The 20,608-nt window shown below is 37.6% G+C and overlaps 2 protein-coding genes across 3 annotated transcripts in view; both read right to left on the bottom strand.

Annotated features, from left to right (window-relative positions):
• Positions 1-458: 458 nt before the first annotated feature.
• Positions 459-1,994, bottom strand: LOC308560526 (lysophosphatidylcholine acyltransferase 2B-like; the record flags this gene model as incomplete). Its single annotated transcript, XM_081144511.1, has 1 exon — positions 459-1,994. The coding sequence occupies one exon, from the start codon at positions 1,992-1,994 to the stop codon at positions 459-461; it is 1,536 nt and encodes a 511-aa protein (XP_081000637.1).
• Positions 1,995-3,580: 1,586 nt separating this feature from the next.
• The window catches only part of EPHX4 (epoxide hydrolase 4), a 31,313-nt gene continuing 14,285 nt past the window's right edge, over positions 3,581-20,608 (bottom strand). Inside the window, exons 5-8 of one of the 2 annotated variants that reach the window (XM_081144062.1) lie at positions 17,675-17,778; positions 13,553-13,701; positions 6,356-6,425; positions 3,581-5,099 (exon numbers count right to left, since the gene is read on the bottom strand). In XM_081144062.1, the coding sequence (XP_081000188.1) occupies positions 5,019-5,099; positions 6,356-6,425; positions 13,553-13,701; positions 17,675-17,778 (404 nt within the window). In that variant the 3' untranslated portion in view covers positions 3,581-5,018. The remainder of the gene's footprint in view (positions 5,100-6,355; positions 6,426-13,552; positions 13,702-17,674; positions 17,779-20,608) is intronic. The other variant, XM_081144061.1, reaches the window with a different exon arrangement.

The raw sequence follows: 20,608 nt of genomic DNA, 5'->3' as shown, positions 1-20,608 counted from the left end.
CCCTTCTCCCTCTCCCTTCCTTTTGCTCTAAAAAGCAAGAAAAAAATATTTTTTAAATAAAAAATAAAACAATTATAATGTATCTTTAAAAACAGGTATCAACAGTTGTTTTATAATACACATACATTTTTAAGAATCTTTTTCTTTTCCCCCTAAAATTATACTTCTTAGTATGTTAAATCAAGGAAATCTAATACTTACTAATACTGCTGCTGGGGGAGGGGGGCAATTATATCTAATTTAAGTTTTATTCCTCAAAAAAAGAAAAAAACAGGTACTATAAAGTCTACTTGAAATATATATTCCTAAGTACATTTTAAATACATAATTAAGTGCCCAGACCACTAAGAGTAAAAACTATTGTCTTTTTCCTCAAAGAAATATTTTTATTTCATAGTTTCTACCTGGAAGGTACTTGCACCATTTTCAGAGCTGACTTTAACATTTGAATACAGCGACTAAACTTGTACTTGTGGCAATGCGTATACATAGGCTGTCTGGAGGTCTAAGTATGAGTTAAACAATTTGGCGTATTCTGGATGCTTCAAGGCAAATTTCTTAAAGTTCTTGTATGAAATGTACTCCGAGTTCTGTCTAGCTATTTCCTGAAAGAGTCTGGAGACATCGAGATCTGGCACCCCGAACGCCGCCTGAAGTATAGCCGCCAACTCCTGCTCTGTGATGAAGCCATCCTCATCGAGATCGAAAAGCTTAAAGGACATCTGCAGAATCTTTTCGGTGTTGGCAGGACTGCACAGGACAGTCAGACCCACCACGTACTCTCTGAAGTCTATGCTGCCGTCGTTGTTCCTGTCAAAGAGGGCAAAGAGTTGCCTCAAGGGTTCTGAAACTGGGAGTTTTAAGTAATCTGAAAATTCTTCGATGCCTATCTTCCCGCCTTTGGCGGCCACGGCGATGGCAGCGTATTCGTCCAAGTGATGGTGGACGCTATCCCAGTCTAACTTCAGCTTCTGGCTGATCTTTGTAAACTCCACCAGACCCGCCTCCATGGGCAGGTGAAGGTTGCCCGCGGTGATCATCAGCCTGCAGTCCTCGTAAGTGTGGTCTGTCACCGGCAGCCCCAGGGCATTTGCCATGCTGACCCTCACCGCATTGGCAAAAAGGACGGGGTCTTTTTTCTCTTGGTCGTTTGGGATGTACACAGGCAGAAACTCGACTTCCACCCTGGTGAAGGGCTGGCTCAGGGTCAGCATGCAGGCCTGGAAGCCTGTGAAGCCCTGCCAGGTCCAGGTCACCGTGTCCAGGCTGTTTGGGTACCTGAGCAGCACGGGCTGCACGGGAACACCTGGAGAGAAGGCCCCCAGTTTAAAAGTGACCAGGCACGTGCGATTGGTACACACCCCTTCTGGGAAAATCAGGATCTGGGGCCACTTCATTTGGGAGGTCACTCGTTTCAGGATTTCATTCCGCGTGGTCTTCCTGGAATCGGGGTCCTCCCGGGTCACCAGCACCGGCTGCGTGGACAGCAGGAACTTGCCGGCCACGGGGATGCGCGCGTTCTGACTGGCAGAGACCACCGAGGGCAGCCCGGCCACCACGCCGGCGACGGCGTCGAAGAAAGTGGAGTGCGGGGCGGCCACGAAGATGGGCGCCTCGGCCCGCGTCGCCTTCTTCCCTTTCACTTTAACCAGGAACCCCGCTACCAAGAAGGAGATCTGAAACAAGAGCCTGAGGGGCAGGCGCACCAGGGTCCGTCTCCAAGCCGTGGCGGGTTCTTCGGGGGCGGCCGGGCGGCCGAGGGTGGACAGCACGGCCACGGGCCAGAAGAAGGCGGCGAGCGCGGCGATGCAGGACACGCGCACGGGCACGAGCACCGTGCCCAGCAGGAGGGTGGAGGCCCAGCGCCACGCGCTCAGGCGCGTCTGCTGCGTGAACGGGTTGGCCACGGCCGGCGGGTACAGGGACTTGATCCTGCCCAGGCTGTCGCCAGACTCGGTCCCCTCCGCCTGGCAGTCCAGGGACTGCTGAGACATGAGGCCCGCCCTTGAGCAGGCGCGGGGGGCCAGGAGCGGGGGGGCCCGGCTGGCCCCCGGAGCACAGTCCTTTCCCACAGCGCTCTTTTCTGTTCGCACATAATTAGAGAACTCTTAGAGGCGATTGTGTGTTAATAGGAAATGATGTATTACCTCTAAAATCCGAAACATGATTTCCAAGGGGTAAATGATGTAGCAGGAGAATTAGAACCCTATCTTTTGCTTTTTGGAACCGTCTTCTTTCTGATACAGACAGGCTTCCTAAGTGATTTTCAGGTAACAGTTTCAGGACGTTTATATGAAGCATATAATAGATGGCTACTAGGGATGTGTGAATTTAAATATATGGAGATTAAGGACGATTTTAAAATGTAAATGCCGTTATTAGTACAGTGTACTTACTGTGAGGTGCTTTGGCAGCTGGTAAGGCGAATTCATTTTCTCTCCTTACAGACTGATTTCTGCAGACAGTAAATATCTCTTTACGCTAAGAGGTTTAACTGATGGCACCCTTGAGCCTTTATATCTGTTACACTCTTCCACGTCCATTGAGAATTAGAATATACCATTATTATAGGCCAGAATTAGCCATGGCACGTCTGATTCACACTCTTAACATTACTCACGTGAGCCAGTCAGCATTCCAGACCGACATAAGTAACAACAAGAAACCTTGAGATCACCTTTGTCGGTAACATATTTTTATTAAAGTAAGTCAGGGTCACTTCATTGCGTAAACAGACACAGCCAACAAACCCCTGTCCCTTCCCTTTATTGCTGTCTTTTGGAAATAATCAAGAGGAAAGCATAATCAAAGTTGGTGTGAACCTACACTCTCCTCTACACTTTGTAGCATTTGCAACTCTGACAGTGCTATACAAAATATTCCTGTGCTTGCTAATTGCTAGTTTAAATTCCTTTTCGCAGAATTAAAAGTCAAATCGAAGGTTTCCGAGAGATGTATCTATTTCTTGGAGCACACCAGGTTAGCAATAAACAGGAAGAGCAGTGTGGACACCGGAGCCTGCTAGACAGAATGTGATCCAAGTGGAAAGACTATGGGCTTCACAACCAGACGGATCTAGGTCAGGTGCTGGTTCCAACACTTACACTGTGGGCACTGCCAACCTCATTTTCACATCTGTAAATTGGTGATACTCCCTAACTTGCAAGGTGGTTATGAGGCACAAGTAAAATGTATACAGAAAATTGGGCTTTTATTAGTAAATACAAGTTGTTAGGATACAATGACGAGAATTCTTAGGGACATTCCTCTTTCTTCTGTCACTATCAGAACTATGCTCAGGGAGGGAAACATTCCTTTCACCAAGGGAACACAGTTGTAGTCCCTAAGGAGCCATGACTTAGCAACGTCACTGTTTGTCTCCCTTGCCAAGGAGGGCAGCCCAAGAGAATGAGTAGTTCCTTAAACTGGTATTGTTCTCTATTCGGTAACACTTTTATTTGTACCTGCATTACTATTCTTGAACCCTTGTTTAACTTAACTGCATTCTGCGTGTGCTTCTTAAGGGGAAGTTCTATATTACCATGTCATCTTTATATTTCTCCCACAGTGCCTGGCAGTGTGTCAGATATATTCTTTTTTTAAAAAATTATTTATTGAATGATTTGAGAGAGAGAGAGAGGAGGGAACAGAGAGAGAAACATCAATTTGTTGTTCCGCTTATTTATGCATTTATTCATTGACTCTTATGTGTGCCTTGACCGGGGATCGAACCTGCAACCTTAGAGTATCAGGACAATGCTCTAACCAACTGAGCTACCTGGCCATGGACTATTCTTTATTTATTAAGCAAATGTTTGAGTTTCTACAATGAGCCAGTCCCTTCTTCTAGATGCTGGATGTCAGTTAATAAAACAATAAAAAGTCTCTGCCCTGTGGAGCTTAGATTCTAGTGCACACAGGAAGTACAGTATTTAATTCTTGTTGTATTGAGTGGGGCAAAAGGACACTGATCCTTTTTCCATTTTTTTAAAAATGTCTTTTTATTGATTTCAGAGAGAGGAAGAAGGGAGAGAGAGAGAGAGAAACATCAACGATGAGAGAGTCATTGATCGGCCGCCCCCTGCATGCCCCCCACTGGGGATCGAGCCCAAAATCTGGGCATGTGCCCTGACCCAGAATTGAACCTCAGTCTCCTGGATCCTAGGTGAACGCTCAATCGCTGAGCCTTGCCCGGCCAGGAGGTCCTTTTTCTAAATCTCTCACCAACTTAGCTAGAGAATTAAGGCAAGTAATTTAATGGATATGCTTCCTACTTTGCAATGTTTAATAAATATATATGTATATATGAGAATCTTCACATCATCTCTTGTTAATCTTCCCAGTATAAGTAGTATTTATGGCCTATTTTAAGAATATGTATTCATCTAGTCATATTTGCCTTTAAACTAATAAAAATACTATAAGAGATTTGATAATAGAATTTTTTTAATGGTTAAAAAATAGCTAAGAGAACTTTTGAGCAATAAAACGAAAGTTTATACCATTGCAGGTTTGCTTTTTAATATGGCTATTCTTTACTATACATATGTAAAAGGCACCACATGTTAACAGGGTAAAGAACAAAAGAAATAAAAACTGAGCCACTTTCCCCAACTTCCTTTTTGTACAAGTGTATGCATGTTAAGGCAGGTGATTTTCTGTGTAAAATACAACAGAAGAAAATCAACATTATGTTACAAGTTGACACACATTCTCAGATTTTTTTTCAGTAACATTTGTCAGGATATTTATTTATGGTAAAGCATGTTAAAACATTTTCTTGCCTAGTGAATCTCAAAGAAGTTGGTGAACAATTTTAAAAAATTAGAGATTTTATTACAGACCTCTCATAGAAGATATAGAAAAGTCAGTCTTTTTTTCTTGTTTCTTCTTTTAGAAATGTCCATATCAATTTGTTCACTATGTCAGGTTGTTCTTGCTGAAGCCAATGACTGGCTTCTGACAAAATAGTTAGCCTGAAATAGTTTTTAACATAAATCTTTGTGACTTCAGCCATCTCAACCTCCATAAATGCGTCTTTCTCTCCCCACAGTAGTAGTGTTGGAGTGGTCACCATGTGATGTTTGAGAGGCAGGCAGCTATAAAAACAAAACACATGGGCTTGAGACTCATTTTAAAAGTTAAAATAACACTTTTTCATAATGTTTCTTCAGGCCACACATTCTCAAAGGGGGCAATATTGCCACCAAAGGGGTGAAAAATTGGTTCTTGGAAGAATGAAAAACATCTTACCCTATATACAAACTATGGATATCCATGTAGTACACAGCAGGTGTTAAACTTTCGTGTGATGGGGCAACTAGGGAAAAATGTCTCCCCAGGTTCCTTGGGGAGGTGACAATGAAAAAATGGTTGAGAAACACTGCTTTAGGCAATCCACCTATCCAATAAAGTATTTAAAAGGCTATTTAAGAGCCCAATAAATTTTTTAATTGGATGGGCTAGCAAAATTTATAACGAGGCCTATAAATTAAATACAAAAGTTATCACTATGAGGAATAATTTGCTTTAAAAGGATACCAAAATTTCTGAGTGGTGTGATGAGAGCTTTAAACAATGTTACTGCTTAAATATATTTTAAATTGCTTGTTAGATAATCTAAAGCATTTTATGTGAAAATTGGAACTGGAAAGTCAGAAAATATCTAGGGACTGAGCTGTAATACTACATGACACTATATTTATTTTGCAAGAAGAATCTTTTTAAAACAAAGTTTTATTGTATATTTTCTTAAGTACAGAAAAGTATAAATAAAATCATGCATGATTCCATCATTAAAAGATAATCTTTTGATTGTTTCCTATGCATATATTTAAAACCATACTATAAATACAATGCAATAAGTACAGTATAAATATGCAAATTTCATATTAAGTTATAGTTAAAGAACATTCTCATTTCATAAAGTTTTTCAAACATAACTGTAAAAGGTACTATTTTATGGCATAATAACCCACAAATGACTTGACTATTCTCTTATAATTGAATATTTAGATCATAGCATTGTTTTAAGTGATAATATAATGAGCATTTTGTGCATAAATCTTTGTTTGCATTTTAGATCATTTCTTTGGGTAGCCCTGAAAGGGGAATTCCTGAGATAGAGTATAAACATTTTTAAAGTTTTGACACCTTCTGCTACACTATTTTTCAGAAAGGTGGGATGGTATTAATTACACTCTTGCTGATAAGGATGAGAATGAGCATCTAACTAGACACTCCAGCACTGACCTACATTTTCACTACTTATCCAAAAGCTTGACTTGTGGCTACTTGGGGTTGACAGATGCTGCTGGAATGTGCAGGATATCACATATGTCCACCAAGGACTTACCTTTTGACTCCCATGCAAGTGGCCATCATTTGGTTGTAATGGTCCTAAAAATTCTTTGTGAATGGCTAAACTGATAGAAAAATATATTCTATACTTAATTATTAATACATGAATTGCTATACAAACTTGCAAGCCACTTAAATTCTAGAGCTCATAAAATGTTCAAAGGTAAAACATTTTTTAACAGTTATCTGCATACTTAACAATATCTGAGCATGTTATAATTCAATCAGCAAGATAAGGGGAATTTTTAAAGGCTATTAGTCAAAAAACAAAGAGAAACATCAATTCCTCACCAGATCAAATTAGAATCAAAAGGGAGGAGTTTCCAGAAAACTAAAAAGAAAGGCATATTCTCTGGTCCTGAGAATTCAAATTGCTGAATTTCACATGAAATATAAGTTACATGTAAAGTATGTATAGCTTGGTGACTACAGTTAATGTATTGCAGATTTGAAAGTTGCTAGGAGAGTTCATCTTAAAAGTTCTCATCACAAGAAAATTAAATTTTATAACTATGTATGGTGGCAACTATTAACTACTTATTGTGGTAATCATTTTGCAATATATAGAAATATAAAATCATTTTGTTGTATACCAGAAATTAATATAGTTATATGTCAGTTATACCTCAACAAAAATAATAAAACAAAGTAAAACATTAAATATTTTAACAGAGTAGGTTTTAGTATGTTAAGCTAAAGAACTTAACTGGGAAACACGAAAATATCTCTGATTAAAATTGATTAATCTTAGTAAGTATAGAAACAATTTGAAAGACCTACAAAACCGTAGCAAGTAGTAACAATTATTGCTCTATATTGTTAATCATTTAACCTATAAAAATGTATTTTAACATACTTATTTCAAATTAGCCTGAATTTAACATGTTACCCCTCAAAAGTCTGAGTAATCAGATGATTTGTAAGTATTAAGGCAGCATTTTCCAGAGTGTTGTATAAGCCATCATTACTTTTGTATGTGGAAATATTTCATTACTTTGATTTAAAAGGATAATGTAGAAAATAATAACACCTACCACTCAGTTCAAGAAATAAAACATTTAAAATATATTTAGATCTTTCTGCTTACCTTTCCTTGATACCATTTCTTTTCTTCACCTTACCCTAAGGCAGTGATTTTTTAAAGTGTGGTCACCAGACTAACACCATCAGTATCAACTGTGAACTTGTCAGAAACGCCAATTCTTGGGCCCCATCCCAGATTGACTGAATCAGAAATTCTAAGGGTGGGGTTGAGTCATCCGTGTTTTAACAAGCCCTCCCGGTGATTTTGATATAATCCAGAGTGAGGAACCACTGCCTTAGGAGTAATGACTAGGTTGAATTTGGTTCTTACGATACCCATGAATATTTTTAAACTTACATGTGTTAGGATACCTCTACCCCATTCCTCTGGTTCCTTAAGGAGAGATTTTCCTTAAACCCTCCTAGATCTTTAGCCCATCCTTGACTGGAGAGTGACAGTTGTTGGTTCAGGGCTCTGGGCTAGGTGGGTCTATCAAATAATATGTCTTGAAAGTAAGAGATTTAATTTCTTTCTCTTCTCCTCTCTACCTGAGGGGCAGGGGAGGTACAAGTTTGCTCTGCAGACAAACTGCTCTAAAGTCTCTCACGGGCAGCAGGGAGTGATCAAGAGCATTTCAGTTCTCATTTTAAGCCATAGCCTTCAGTCTGTCCTTTGTCAGTAAGGAAGGTGATATTTTGGTTTTCATCTATTGACTCTTGTTTGATTTCTCAACTAGGTCAGATATTAGGCAGGAAAAGGGGGTACTATTTGTCAGATCCCCCCAAATACAGTATATATGTTTCTGTAAATAATATATGGAGGTGTTTTGCATTTTGAAAACTTGTACATATCCTCCCACAACTTGCTTTCATGCCTTAACATTATATTTTTAAGATTCATCCAATGATGATTCATTTTCACCCTTGTGTAAAATTCCATCGTATGACTATACCACAATTGATCCATTCTCCTGTTAATGGACATTTAAAATTTTCCAATTATTTTGATAATTCAAATAATATTGAACTCATGTGTATGTCCACTGTTGCACATGTGGAAGTTTCTTTACAGTACATCCCAGAAACAGAATTGCTTCCTCAGAGAGTATGCACGTCTTCAACCTTACTCGATATTGTCAAGTGGTTTTGCAAACTGACTGTATGCTCCACAGCAGCATATGAGAATTCACTTTGCTCCACATCATTGCCAACACTTGTTCTCAAAGGTTTAAGTTTCTTCCCCAGTCAAATGAGTGTGAAATACTCTTCATTCACCTGACACCTCTGCTGGGATTGAGCCGCAACCCCGGCACGTGCCCAGACCAGAATCGAATCAGCGACCTCATGGTTCCTGGGTCGATGCTCAACCACTGAACCACACTGGCTGGGCTGTGTAAGTGTTTCTTGTAGATAAGTTGCTTTAAATTAATAAACTGATTTCTTTAATGGCTATGTCTATTCAGGTTTTCTAATTCTTCTTGAGTCAGTTTTGAGTTTTTATGTTATTACTTTTTTAACATTTTGTCTAAGTTCTCAAATTTGTTAATTCTATATTTTAATGTCAGGTACATTTGTAGTTATGTCCACCTTCTACCTCCTAATGTTATTTATTTGTACCATCCTTTTTTTTTTTTACCAATCTTGCCAAAAATTTATCTGTTAATAGTCTTCAGAAAATCTGCTTTTGTCTTTATTTTTTAATTTTCTCTACTGTATCTCTATTTTTAATTGTATTAACTTCCACTTTTTATCAAATTTAAATTATTTTTCTTCTCATTTATTTTTGTTTAGATGATGCTTTTCTAACTTCTTGAATCGAACTCTTAACTAATTTTCAGTCTTCTTTTCTAATGTAAGCAAACAAAGCTACAAATATATTTCTTCCTAAGTATTTTTTAACTGTATTCTGCATGTTTCGATGTTATCATTTTTCTAAGTTTTTAATGATTTTTTTAATGTAAGTAATTTTGAAATGTTTTTCAAATTTCTGAATATATGGTGTTTTCTAAAAGTTCGTTGTTGTTATTTTCTAACTGCATTGTGTTCAGAGAGAAAATAATCTATATGATAGTGATCCTTTGGTATTGGTTAAGACTTGCTTTATAGTCCAGTATTTATTCAATCTCTGTAAATGTTAGTATGTGCTTAAATATATTGTGTATTTCCTAATTGTTGAGTGCAGGACTCCAGAATTATTCATCAGATCAAAGATCTGATTGGGTTGTTCAAATTTTCTATATCCTTATTACCTTTTTTCTGTTTTACTGATCACCTTCTGAGAGAGGCAGATTAAAATCTGCCAAATAGTAATTGTGGATTTTCATTTTTCCCTGTGTCAGTTTTTGCTTTATTATTTGATGTTTTGTTATATGTTTACATGTATTCGTCTTTTTTGCAGGCTAGGTCCTCTTGCTAGTCCGATTCCTAGTTCATTTTGGTTCCTTGGCTTCAAATTTTGAAAAGTCCTTTGATGAGGCTATAGCTCTGGAGAGCCTTAGTGTGATAAATGAGGATGATTTTCATGCCTGAGTGTAATGTACTATATTTTATTTATAGTCATATATCACAGAACCCTGTTTTTAATGATGTACTTGATCTTGATTACCCTACATGAAGAACGGTGAGAGGGAGTCAGTTGAACTTTGAGAAAGTCTGACATGACCTTCACCTAGCTAGATTTAACTTACAACATCTAGGCAAAAACTGTCTTCGTTTTGAAATACAATTGTGAGTTTTGACCTTCACAGGCCTGCTCCGCACTCACCCCCCTTGCTAATTAACAGGATTCTAGGGCTTACTCTTGGGAATGCAAGTCCTAATGAACAAGTTGTTAGTAAAAGAACCTCAGCAAGAAGAAAATAATTTCCTTTCCTCCTGATAGTTACTTAAAACATACTGTTATGCATCACAAAGCTAGCTCTGGTAAAGAGGTAAACTGAGAACTTTTAAAAACTATCATTCCTGTCTCCTGTCCAAAATTTAGACTGTATGAAAATGTGTCATTCTATTTTCTCTTATAATTGACTTTACAAATATTATTTGTAAAAAACAAAAAACAACATGGACTTCAGACAATGTTGCTATATCCTGTAAAATGTAACATGTAGCCTCTGCAATGCCTGTCTGCCTTTCTAATCATTGCCTTGGTTGATAAATTATTACCTGCAAATACTGTTTAAATGAACATCTCTATTTTGCCAAAGACATATCTACACACAAGTCTTCTTGTTAATAAAAAACGAAGGCTTGAATTTACCTCTTCTCCCCTCATTGATATAATCTCATGACTCCCCTTGGATTCCATATTCAAAGAGTTTGAGAGATTTTGTTTTATTTAAAATAACACCCGCTATAACTTTTTTTCCATACACTTACTTTCAGCCTTTGTGTGTCCTTATGTTTTAACTGTGGCTAAATCCAATCAATATTTTCTGGTTTTTAACTGGCAAGTTTAATATGTTAGTATTTATTGAACATCCTGAAATATTGAAATTGTTGTCATCTAATCTGTGCTTTCTATTTACTCTGCTTTGCTTCCTTTTTCTCCTTTCTTGCCTTTGTTAAAATTGATAGTTTTCTTGTCCCCCTCTACTGGTCTGAAAATAATATATTCTATTTCTAATATTTTATTTTACTAGAAAAAGATTCTTAGCATATGTATTATATATGAATGATATCTATCTACCTATCTATCTATAATTCTATCATCTTCCATGTCAAATATAACCTGTCTTTTATATTTTCACTTCTTTATCTCTCTAAACTACATTTTAGATAATTTTTTGGAAGATCTATCTTCTAACTCATAATTCTCTCTACTATTTAACTCACTTATGGAATTTTAGATTTCAGTAACCATATTTTTCATTTCTGGAAGTCCCTTTGGTTCCTTTTCAGAAATTTCTGGTCTGTCTTGCTATTATCTTATTTTTTTCTCATATTTTTTATTTTCATGTATTAAATGATTTAAACATGCTTTATAGTCTCTGTTGTTTCTATCATTTGAAATTTGTAGTTCTGCTGCAACTAATCCTCAACCGAGGATCTTTTTTTCCATTGATTTTTAGAGACCGTGAAAGGGAGGGAGAGGGAGAAACATCCACGTGAGACACATTGATCGGCTGCCTCCTGAACCCGCCCCAGTGGAGCCAGGATCGAACCTGCAACCCAGGTACGTGCCCTTGACCAGGAATCAAATCCGCGACCCTGCGGTGCGCAGGCCAGTGCTCTGACCACGGACCATGCTGGCCAGGGCAGAGTTCTGCTGCAATTAGATTCTGGCTCATCAATGGTGGACTGGTATTTTGGGTGATTTGGATTATGAACCCAACTTCAGGAGGCTTTCTCTGTGGGAATAGTGTGAGTCTGAGTTGAGATGTATCCTGCAAAGAGGCTTCTTATTTGTTTCTGCCAGGAGTCCTAGGGAATATAACTAGCTTAAAACCATAAGCTATATTTTAAAAATATATTTCCCCCCCAAGAATTCCAATATTATGGAGCTAGCATAAAATCAAGCCCTGGAACCTCTTCAAGGCAGGCTGTAGTTCCCAATCCTCAAGGGAAATTCTTTTTCTCCTACCTAGAGTCCAAACCCAAACAGACAAGCCTCTGTGTCTTACCCTTCACTCTAGACTTCCTCCCTTGATAATATCCTCTGAAGTGAAAGCTCCAGTTGTCTCTGTCAGCGACTCCAAGATTTTATGTATCTTCATTCCAGGTTGTCTCCTGAGTCCCAGGCCCTACTATCCAATTACCTATTTAAATATCTAAGGAACTACCTCAAATTCAACTAGTTTAAGATCAATAAAATTCATGACCCTCTCCTCAAAAGCAGTTTCCTTCTAGTGTTTTCTACCTCAGTGCATGGCGTGACGACTCATACAGTTGTTCATTCCACAAACCCAGGAGCCATCCCTGACATCTCTCTTCTCATCTGCCACCCCACCTATCACATGCCCCTGTCAATTTTACCTCTTAAATATCTCCTCAATCTACCTACCCACTCTCCCTATTTCCACTGCTTTCGCCGTAGTTCGAGCTACTGTCATCTTTAGCCTGCTGGTTCCCCACATTCATTCCTCCAATACATTCTCCACAGTGAGTGAATTTAGTCAAATACAGATTGGATTGTTTCTCTTTTCTGCTTGAAACTCTCATTCACTGGCTTCACCTTCATGGCTCTTCAGTCCTGACTACGGTCTACTTGGCTTTGTGTGACCAATGCTGCCTGCCTCTTGGATGCAGTCTCATTCCATTCTCTTCTTCCCACTCTCCATTTCTAGGCTCCAGCCACATTGGCCCTCATTGTATTACTTAAAACCACAACCCCTGCCTGACTGGCGTGGCTCAGTGGTTGAGCATCGACCTAGGATCCAGATAGGGGTTCGATTCCCTGTCAGGGCACATGCCCTGGCTGCGGGCTCAGTTCCCAGTAGGGGGCGTGCAGGAGGCAGCCGATCAATGACTCTCTCATCATTGATGTTTCTCTCCCTCTCCCTTCCTCTCTCTGAAATCAATAAAGATATATTTTAAAAAACAAAAAAAACCAAAACCCCCACAACCCTCCATCTTCCCACACAGCTTTGGCACAAGCTGTTTCCTTTTTCTGGAATTCCTCTCCCCCAAAGTTGGTCCAGTCAATACTTAACTCACCCTTTATTTCTTTGTTCAAACATCATTTCTCCAGTTCTCATCCCTTTCTTTCAAGTCTTTACATTAATTTATAACCATGTACTCATTACTGTGAATATTTGCTTGATGTCTGTTTTCCCCACTCCGCTATAAATTTTGAGAGATCAGGGACCTTGTCCTGTTTGTTGTTATACCCTGGGTTCTGGCACAGTCATAACACAAAGAACGCTTAATAAATATTTCTTGAATGAATAAATGATCATTAAAAATATAACTAAAAGTAGACATCTATTCAAATAATCTAAAGGGAGAGATGAAGTGAATAGAGTTACGGATAAAACCAGTGACGGCTCTACTGGGATCCATTGTACTACTCTCTACTTTTCCATATGTTTGAAATTTTCCATAAAAAAGGTTATTCAACTTACTAAATCAAAATACTTTATTTGAGTTTGATAAGTGGTAAACTTATTAAAAATACAGTATTGGCTCTTTAGGGAATGAGTATGTTACTTAACTGAAGAAAAATTATACTGACCTGAAGATATTTCGGTAATGGTTAATTGGACCACTTAATGCTCCAGGCTGGGAAAATACATAAATATAAGCTTCAAGATCTTCCATTGTTAAGCGACATCCTTTTCTTCCAATGCCAGTTCTATCACTGGTAAACAGATGTTTCAAAGCCTAATTTAAGTGAAAGAAGAATAATTAAAACTTTTCTGTTACCTAATAATAAACTAGATCTTTGGCTTTTGAAAGAAAACGATAAAGATGGTCAGTGTGCGTTGACAACTCCTCATTTCTGCTCCATAAAGGTTGGAGACCTCATTGTTTACAAGCACATTTTAAACATTTCTGCTTTGTTGGCTTTACTTCTAATATTCCCTTCCAACCCTCATGCACACTTCACCTTTATGAAAAGCATCCTGTCTTTTGGTGCCGATTCACATTCTACAAGGCCAACCTCAACTACTATCTCAACCTTAAAGTCTTCCCCAATATTCCAGCTAACAGTAGTAGTTCATCCATTTACTGACAACCAATTCTCTCCCTAAAGTTGTTTGAGCTTGTGTTTTGGTACCACAACCTAGAGTCAGACAAATTTTACATCATGATCCAGTTCATACTTTTACATATATATTTCTGAAACAAAAGCTTAAAGAACTTATTGTAGCATGCACTGATATTTTCAATTCAATTCTGTTCTACTTTTTTTTAAAAAATATATTTTTATTGATATTTTAGAGAGGAAGGGAGAGGGATAGAGAGATAAAACATCAATGAGAGAGAAACATCACTGATTGGTTGCCTCCTGCATCCCCTTACTGGGGATCAAGCCTGCAACCCGGGCATATGCCCTGACCAGGAATCAAACTGGGGACCTCTTGGTGCCTGGGTTGATGCTCAGCCACTGAGCAACACTAGCTGGGCTGTTCTACTTTATTTTTAATAATTTACACAGCAAACCACTAAATTGATTTCACGACTCACTAATGGATCCCCACCCACAACTTGAAAAACACTGCTCTATACCTCATTTTTCAAAGTATGGAACTAAGACACCTGCATCAGAATATTGGGATTCTTGTTTAAAATGCAGATCCCTCAACCCAAAATACACTTGCAAAAATATGAAATGACACACACATAAGGCAATTAACTGCAGCATTATTTGTAATAAAAAAGACTGGAAACACATCAAATGTCCATCAGTAGGAGATTAGTTGAAGAAACTATGGTTTAGCCACACAATGGTGTATTGTGTGTTCTTAGTACTTCAAGAAAAGTTAAAGATATTCTATATGCTGAAATGATGTGACCCCCAGGATATGTTAAGAGAAAAAAAGCAAGGGTGGGAAAGCTGCAAAGGGCTTCTGTTTATAGTATATTACCTTTTGTGTAAGAAGGGAGAGACAAATATATACATATTTTCTTATATTTTTAAAAAGAATGAATAAAAAGATGAAACAAAAACTAATTAGGAGGGTCTTCTATGGGAGAGGGAGGAAACAGAGAATGTAAACAAGCGAGACCTCTCTGAATGCACCTTGTTTTAGAGTTTTGACTTGAAACTATACAAATGTTTTATATACAACCAGAGAGGTTAAGTAAAAACACTGTAGTCTTAAATTTGCTTTGGAAATATGAGTAAGAAATCGTAACTGTATACACACTTTGAATAATTATTAATTCCAATGTTTCTTTTCAGATTTAACCCATTGGAATTAATAATTATTCAAAGTGTGTATATATATTTTTGGGACACCCTGTATATGTGTCTAAATCTGGTCCAGTGGAAAGATCTAGAAGAAATGAAAACCCAGTAAAACAATAATTACCTGGACACCCAGATTGTGGTCTCAAAATGCCATTCCCTACTAATAGGGGCTAGAGTCCCTTTGATAAGTGACTGATCCCAGATCTGGGGTAGAAAATAAAAGATAAACCTAGGTCATTAAGGAAGCAAGCTATCACTGACTAAAGTGCTTCTGCCAAAAGGACACAGGAGCCAACCTGAAAGGATTTCCACTTTCCTAATATGGGATAATTTGGGTACCAAAAAGAATAATGACTGTAATTGATGGACACATATCAAATATTAAAAAAAAACTTCCCTGCTAGCCAGCATGGCTCAGTGGTTGAGCATCGACCTATGAACCAGGAGGTCACAGTTTGATTCCAGTCAGGGCACGTGCCTGGGTTTCGAGCTTGATCCCCAGTAGGGGGCGTGCAGGAGGCGGCCGATCAATGATTCTCTCTCATCATTGATGTTCCTATCTCTCTCTCTCCCTCTCCCTTCCTCTCTCTGAAATCAATAAAAACATATAAAACATTTAAAAACAAATAAAAAAGCAACTTCATGAGCTCATAACAATATGAAAAAATCCCTTATTAGTCACCACTGTAGATTTCTAAGGTACCAACTCATTACTCTGGGAAGATATTTAATAAAAGGAAAAAAGAAGAATTCCAGTTAATAAAAGCAGAAAATATGAGAGAATTAGAAAATCACCATTTTGCACAGCCTAATGAAATAATGGACCTAGGCAGTAATGGTCAAGTTATGCTAAAATTATTTGGTGAAAGGTTGCTAGGAAATTTTGGACAGGTTGACAACTTGTGAGCCCACTGGTCAGTGTTAGCATTACTAAAACTTAGACAAATAGACATTATGTACTTCCCTGAGGTGATACATTAAGTGATACACAGTACCACTTACAAAGTATTCTTGTGAAATTAAAACAGTCTAATCAAGCCTCTAGATCAGTAACATCTATGAAGTAGGAAAAACAAGGGTTGGCAGAACAAGTTAAATACGAAGAAGTCAGCCAAATTCAAAATGTAGATCAAATGACTACAGGACATTCTGACTAAATTTCTTCAATAAAAAAATTGTGTTAAACAACAGAAACCCAATGTGGCTACTCCCGGAGGTTACTCTTGTGGGCCCTCTCCAGGTGGCACAGGGGAGCCCAAGGCTCTGCCCATAACACACAATCCTTTCCAAGGCGTTGGAGATAAGCCTGTCCCTTCAGTCTGCGCCTGTATATTCCTATGGCTTCTTAGAGCCCTGTATATAATGACTGTGGAGACGACCCATTCAGGAAACATCTAGCATACTAGAAATTTAAGTAAGATCTTAAATAGTCTAGTCTTCTGGGGAGTTTTGTTTGTTTTGTTTTCAAAATTTAAAAAAAAGAAGGAACTGTTATAATTTACAAAGTCATAACAACCAAATACAATGTGTGGACCTTGTTTAGGTCCTGATTCAAACAAATGAAGTGTGTAAAGACAAGGGAGACAGTAATTGATATTACAGAGTTGTTCATTTTGGTAGGTTTGATAACGGCATTGGAGTTATGTGAAGGAAAAAAAAAGTCCTTACCTATCAAAGATACATGCTGAAGTATTTTCAGGTAAAATAATACTGTCCCTTTTTTAATCTCCCTAAATATCGAACACCATGTTGGACATACAAGGAGCATTCAATAAACCTCAAGAAATAGATTCTACATAGGACTCCTGGTGTCAGTGTACATGGTACACCAATACCTGCACGCTTACTTTGTTTCAGGGCTTTGTTTACTCCAAGGGCTTCAACTTCTGCTGCTATCAAACTCTCTCCCCAGGCATTCATATTCCCTCATCTCCCCGTGGGATGCTTTCTAAAAAGAAGTATTCCTCTAGGGTCACAGGCGCTCAAAAAAACTGAACAACAGCCAGGCATTCAAATATACAAACATAGACTTTAAAAATAAGTAAGCCTATTGATGAGGCCTTAGAAGCATTTATTAAGTTTTGGTATTTGTCTATTTTTCTTTCTTAAGGATGAATTTTAATTTAAAATATCCTTTTTTCTTTTGCACAGGAGGAAATGCCTAACTCGGTGCACAGCATATGACAGACGTACAATAAATACAAAGCAAAACAACATGAGCAGGACCAGTTCTTTTTTTTTTTAGTCCTTCAGTCTATATTTTTAACTTCTTAATTCTGTCATCTTCTAGGGGCATCAGTGTTTTTTTAAACTGAGGTACAATTGACTTATAACATTAGTATTAGTTTTGGGTGTACAGTATAATGATTTGATGTTGTATACATTGCAAATGATCACTGCAATAGCACTGGTTAACGTCTTTCACTATGTATGACTTACCTTGAAATCATTTATTGAGAACATAAATTCTGGGAACCATGGTATTTGGAAGAAGTAATAATAGCTGGATTTGAACAGCTGAGCAGGGTGCCGTAAAATATATTCTGAAATTAAAATGCCATGTTTAGATCTTATCCAAGGAATATAAATTAGTTACTATTGATAGAACTTCTTTTTTAAGGCAACTTCACCTTTGAGATGATCCCATAAAAGAATCCACAAATAGGGATTTCTGTGTATTTCTCTTTGAAACAATTCCTATGTTCTTCTACTTTATTATGGATCTTTCTGTTATTTAGAAAATTTATAGCAATTTAAATAAAAAGAAAGTTCCACTTTATAAAGTCTTGACTCAGAAAGGAACAGGAAACCCAAACAACACTGCCGTTCTTTCAAGGTCATGATCAGTGACCTAACACTTTTCCTAGGGATACACAGGGAGATAATTTTCCATTGTTTAAAAGTTCTCCTTATTGGTTGATCTCAATAACTTGTCCATTTGGCCTCAACAGAAAAAAAGTGTTTCCTATAAATTCACTCATGTACCCAGAAAATTCATTCATTCAATGAATGTTTGAATATCTACTGTGTTTGAGGGAATTTAGCAGTGAACAAGACAAAAGATGTTCTCATTAACTTATACAATAAGTAACAAATACTTAAAAGATCATTTTGATAGCAATAATACCATAAAGAAAACAAAACAAGGTCATCTGATGAAGAGTGCCAGTTGGGTGGTACGAAGGGACCATAATGTAACAGAGGTTGTCAGAATAGGCTTCTCTGGGCTGAGTCCTTAATGGTAAGAAGGAATCAGCCATGCAAAGATCTAGGAGGAGCATCCAGAACAGTCAGTAGGTCCTGGGCCTGGCACGTTCAAGAAGCAGAGAGAAGGCTAACGTGGCTGGTGTGTCGTGAATGACTAAGGGGAGATGGTATGAAATGAGTCAGAAAGAAAAGAGAAGCCTGGCTAGGTCGGGCCAAAATTGATAAGGATTTAAAATGCTTTGGGAAGACACTGACGTTTTAAACTGGAAAGTTATGAAATCCTACATATTAAATGTGCATATTCTCAGGTAAGCGGAGCATTGTCATCACTGAACAAGATTTTTCCAGCCCTGCATTAAGAGATATCAAAACAATTATAAGCATATTGATCTGATTGGAATTAAACCCACTGATGAAATTGTTTCAGAAATATCCCAAGTATGTTTTTGCTGAAACAACCAATTACAGTTTATCCAAAATAACATTTAGTCTAGGGTCCTGGTCAATCGAACAAGCATGTAGCTAGACTTCTGCTGACTAATGCAACTGAGAAAAACACGATGTATCTCAGTTTGACATTTGAATCCTAAGCATCCATCCTATCGCTGTAACAGAGATTGGTCAACTGGATATGTATCTAAAAATTCAGCTCTTACACTCATAATATAAAACATTTAGGTAGTTATGGTCCCTTTCTCGATCACCTGCTCAATTTTGAGGAGGAAACAGAAATATGTTTTGAATTTTTTGTTCCCCAGAGGCTGCCGTAGGTTGTAGCAGTACCTGAACCCCAGAAAACGTGAGAAGGCTAAAGAGGAAAAAATTGTAATTTCTGCCCAAACCAAATAAAAAAAAGCATGATTCACAGGTCTCTAGTCTTTAATCACTTTTAAGATTTTATGAATTCCCTTTATAGCAGAGGTGCTCAAAGTACAGTCCCTGTACATCCCTGGGAATCCCCAAGACCCTTTAAAGGAATCCAGGTGGTCAAAACAATTTCATAACAAAACTAAGACACTATCAGCGTTTCTCATTTTGCTGACATTTGCACTGATGGTAAGAAAGCCACGGTAGAGTCCAGCATCGCTGCCTGAGCACAATCAAGGCAGTGACACTAAACAATACTGGTAGTGACAATATTCTGCACTACCACATACTTGCAATAAACAAATAAACACATACAAGTAAATGCCAGTTTTACTTAAGAATGTCCTCGTTGAAACAGCAAAAGTTATTAATTTTATATTTCAACCTTTGAGTACCTGTCTTTTTAATATTGTGGTGAAACAGCAAGTACATACAAGCAGTTCTGTGCACACCCAGATACAAAGGCTGTCTTGAGGAAAAGCACTTGTGCAATTGTTTGAGTTGATAAGTTGCATTTTTATGGAACACCATTTTTACTTGAAAGGATAACTAACAAACTATTATCAGTCAGACTTGGGTATTTGGCAGATTGACTCTTAAAAATGAACAAAGCGAGCCTTTCACTTGAGGGAAAACAACAGTATTTGTTGCCAATGATAATATTCAAACTGTCAACTGAAAATTAGAATTTTGGAAACTTGTATCTGCTGCTGTGAGCTTGACGGCTTTGGAACACTTAGTGGCTTTTTGAAAAAATGAAATTGGGGTGATATTAATGAATGTGATTCTTTGATATCATATAATGAAATGTGTCAAATTATGGAAGATCGGCATAACTCAACCAATATCTTCCAACACATGATGATGCAAAATCATACATGGGTAGAAAAATCCATTCAAAGGGCTAGAAATACCAATGGATTTTAACATAACAGAGTACAAAAAGTTCATTAATATGACATCAGATTTCACATTGTTACTAACCTTTAAAAGACCACCAATTTTTGACTTTTATGTAGTGTTAAAGAAAATCCAGTTATCTGAAAAGGCTATTAAAATATTCCTCCCTCTTCCAATTACAAATCTGTGTGAGGCCAGATTTCTTCATATACTTCAATTCAAACAACATATTGCAACAGACTGAATGCAGAAGCAGATCTGAGAATCCAGCTGCCTTCTATTAAGCCAAGAATTAAAGAGGTTTGCAAATATGTAAAACAATGACACTATTCTCACTAAAATTTTTGTTTTGAAAGATGTAGCTAGTTTTCATTAAAATTTTATGTTAACATGTACTGA

Source organism: Miniopterus schreibersii (assembly GCF_964146895.1).
Source record: "Miniopterus schreibersii genome assembly, chromosome: 8".
In the NCBI taxonomy this organism is placed as follows: domain Eukaryota; kingdom Metazoa; phylum Chordata; class Mammalia; order Chiroptera; family Miniopteridae; genus Miniopterus; species Miniopterus schreibersii.
This window is presented reverse-complemented; position numbering and strand designations above follow the sequence as displayed.